Raw genomic sequence first — 2841 nt, 5'->3', positions numbered from 1 at the left:
TGGCACAAGAAGAGTATATTTTGGGAGTTGCCATATTGGAAGGATCTTCTTCTGCGCCACAACCTCGATGTGATGCATATAGAGAAGAATTTCTTTGAGAACATCATGAATACAATATTGAATGTCCCGGGGAAGACAAAAGACAACATAAAATCGAGGTTAGACTTGCCGGATATTTGCTCAAGAAGCGAGTTACATATAAACAGCAATGGGCAAGTTCCTGTTCCGATATTCAGATTGTCTTCAGAAAAAAAGTCGGTGTTGTTCAACTGGGTAGCATCAGAAGTGAAATTCCCGATGGGTATGTTTCAAATCTGTCTAGATGCGTTGAAAAGGGTCAAAAGTTCTCCGGGATGAAGAGTCATGACTGTCATGTCTTTATGCAACGACTACTTCCCTTTGCTTTTGCGGAGCTACTTCCTACAAACGTACATGAAGCACTTGCAGGTACTATATTATATATTGCAGTTATTTTATATATAATGATTTAGTTTGAAATATATATGACTAATATGTGTATAATTGTTTTTGGAATATACAAGGCATTGGAGCATTTTTCAGGGATCTGAGCACCCGCACCCTTAAAGTAGAAGTCGTGGAACAGCTTCAAGAGAACATTCCCATCTTATTGTGCAACTTGGAGAAGATATTTCCTCCTGGGTTTTTTGACGTAATGGAGCATCTAGCTGTCCACCTTCCATATGAGGCATTGCTTCGTGGACCTGTACATTACGGATGGATGTATCAGTATGAGCGAGCCATGAAATATTTGAAGGGAAAAGCAAAGAACCTTGCAAAGGTTGAAGGTTCTATAATTGCTGGAAGTTTGACGGAAGAAACTTCTCACTTCACATCGTACTACTTTGCGTCAAAAGTACGTACTCGGAAAAGAGCTCCAAGGAGATATGATGATGGTGGTGTCGCGCCAACATACGCAGTTGCTGGTGTTCCAGACATCTTTAGCCAGATTGGGCGACTGGGTGGGAAATCAAAAGAGGTTTGGTGGTCGAGTGAAGAAGACGCTCATAGTGCACACACCTATATTCTACTTAATTGTGAGGATCCATTGATTCGTTATTTTGAAAGGTAACATAAATGGACACGTATATATAAATTAACACATATATATAATTGCCAAATATTAATTAATATAAAATGTGATTTTACAGCCTATTTGTTTCACAAGTCGAAGAAACATTCCCTGGTATATCCACAACTGACGTAGACAAAAGGAAAGATCAACACTTTATAAAGTGGTTGAAGAGTCAGGTATTAACTCAAACTCTTTATTCATAAATGATTTGTATTTTAACGTTCACTTTGTTTTTGCAGGTTGATTTTGACGACGATGCAGATTATCCTAAGTGGTTACATGAAGTAATTCAATCTCCACATGTAAAGGTCACCACTTCACAGATGTATTTCACACGAGGCTATACTTTTCACACATATGAGTATGGTAGACAGCGGGCGACCAGTAACTATGGAATATGTGTGAAAGGGGAAACCGATTTCTACGGTATCTTGACAGAGATTATCGAAGTGGAATTTCCAGGGATATTGAAGCTGAAATGCGTCCTCTTCAAATGTGAGTGGTTCGACCCCGTCGTCAACAGAGGTGTTCGGTTTAACAAATTCGGTGTAGTTGATGTCAATGGTGGACGAAGGTACAACAAATTCTTTATTTGGCATACATGAGCAGAATAAGCTTACTTCTATGTTTTCTTTATTTTCAGGTACAACAAATTCGAGCCTTTCATCTTAGCTTCACAAGCAGATCAAGTTAGCTACCTTCCATACCCTCGGATGAGAGAATCGGGAATAAATTGGTTATCCGTGATCAAAGTTACACCTCGAGGACGAATCATTAGTGGAGAAGAACCACCATTGCAAGAAGAACAGATAAATGAAGTCGAGGAACCTGAACAACAAATTGATGACATTCTTCTCATTGATCCGCATAATCATGAGTATGAAGATCTTACCGACGATGGCACAGACGAAGCTGTTGAAGACGAGTTTAATGAAAATGATGATGTTTCTAGTGATGACGAAAATGTATCCGATTGATGTATTTGTGTTTTAATATGATTGATTTTCAGACTTAATGCATGTGATTCGATTATAAAGAAAAAAAATATTGAGTTTGAGGTTTTGAATGAAAAATAAAAGATTGAGGTTTGGGATTGGAATATGAAGAGTAGAAGATAGGAAAGATGGTGTTTGTGGTTTGGGGTTTTTGATTTTAGGGCGTTTAGAAAGCAAACCTCGTTAATTCCTCGTAGGTTACGACGAAATAACGAGGAAACTAGAAAAAAAGAAATACACGGGCCTCGTTAATTCCACGTAAGCCAGAATCGTCGTAAAGACCTCGTAAGCTTACGTGGAATTAACGAGGCTTTCTGTTTTTTTTTTTAATTCCTCGTTATTTCCACGTGGTTTTACGAGGTTTTAAACGAGATATGTTGTCTAAACCCCTAAACCCTAACCCCAAACCCCATCTTTCTTATCTATTTTGTCTAAATCCCAAACTCCAAACCCATTAATAATTTTATAATTTTCAAAAGATTATATTTTTAAATCTTCAAAAGATTATATTTTTCAAATCTTCAAATGATTATATTTTTCAAATCTTCAAATGATTATATTTTCAAATCTTCAAATGATTATATTTTCAAATCTTCAAATGATTGATATTAGAAGTTAAAGAATTGTGGTTATAAATTTTGAGGTTTGAAATGTTAAGAATATTGAGGTTTGAGGTTTATGAATGAAAAATAAAAGATTGAGGTTTGGGATTGAAATATGAAGAGTAGAAGATAGGAAAGATGGTGTTTGTGG

At 36.6% G+C, this 2841-nt stretch overlaps 1 protein-coding gene across 1 annotated transcript; it reads left to right on the top strand.

Moving 5' to 3' along the window:
* The first annotated feature begins 214 nt into the window (after positions 1-214).
* Positions 215-2181, top strand: LOC130509457 (uncharacterized). Its single transcript, XM_057005459.1, has 5 exons — positions 215-447; positions 543-1086; positions 1170-1269; positions 1333-1667; positions 1737-2181. The coding sequence occupies exons 1-5, from the start codon at positions 354-356 to the stop codon at positions 2068-2070; spliced, it is 1407 nt and encodes a 468-aa protein (XP_056861439.1). The 5' UTR covers positions 215-353; the 3' UTR covers positions 2071-2181.
* Positions 2182-2841: the final 660 nt, after the last annotated feature.

Source organism: Raphanus sativus, chromosome 3 (genome assembly GCF_000801105.2).
Source record: "Raphanus sativus cultivar WK10039 chromosome 3, ASM80110v3, whole genome shotgun sequence".
NCBI classification, from domain to species: domain Eukaryota; kingdom Viridiplantae; phylum Streptophyta; class Magnoliopsida; order Brassicales; family Brassicaceae; genus Raphanus; species Raphanus sativus.
The sequence above is the reverse complement of the archived record's forward strand: the minus strand, read 5'-3'. Positions and strand labels throughout refer to the sequence as shown.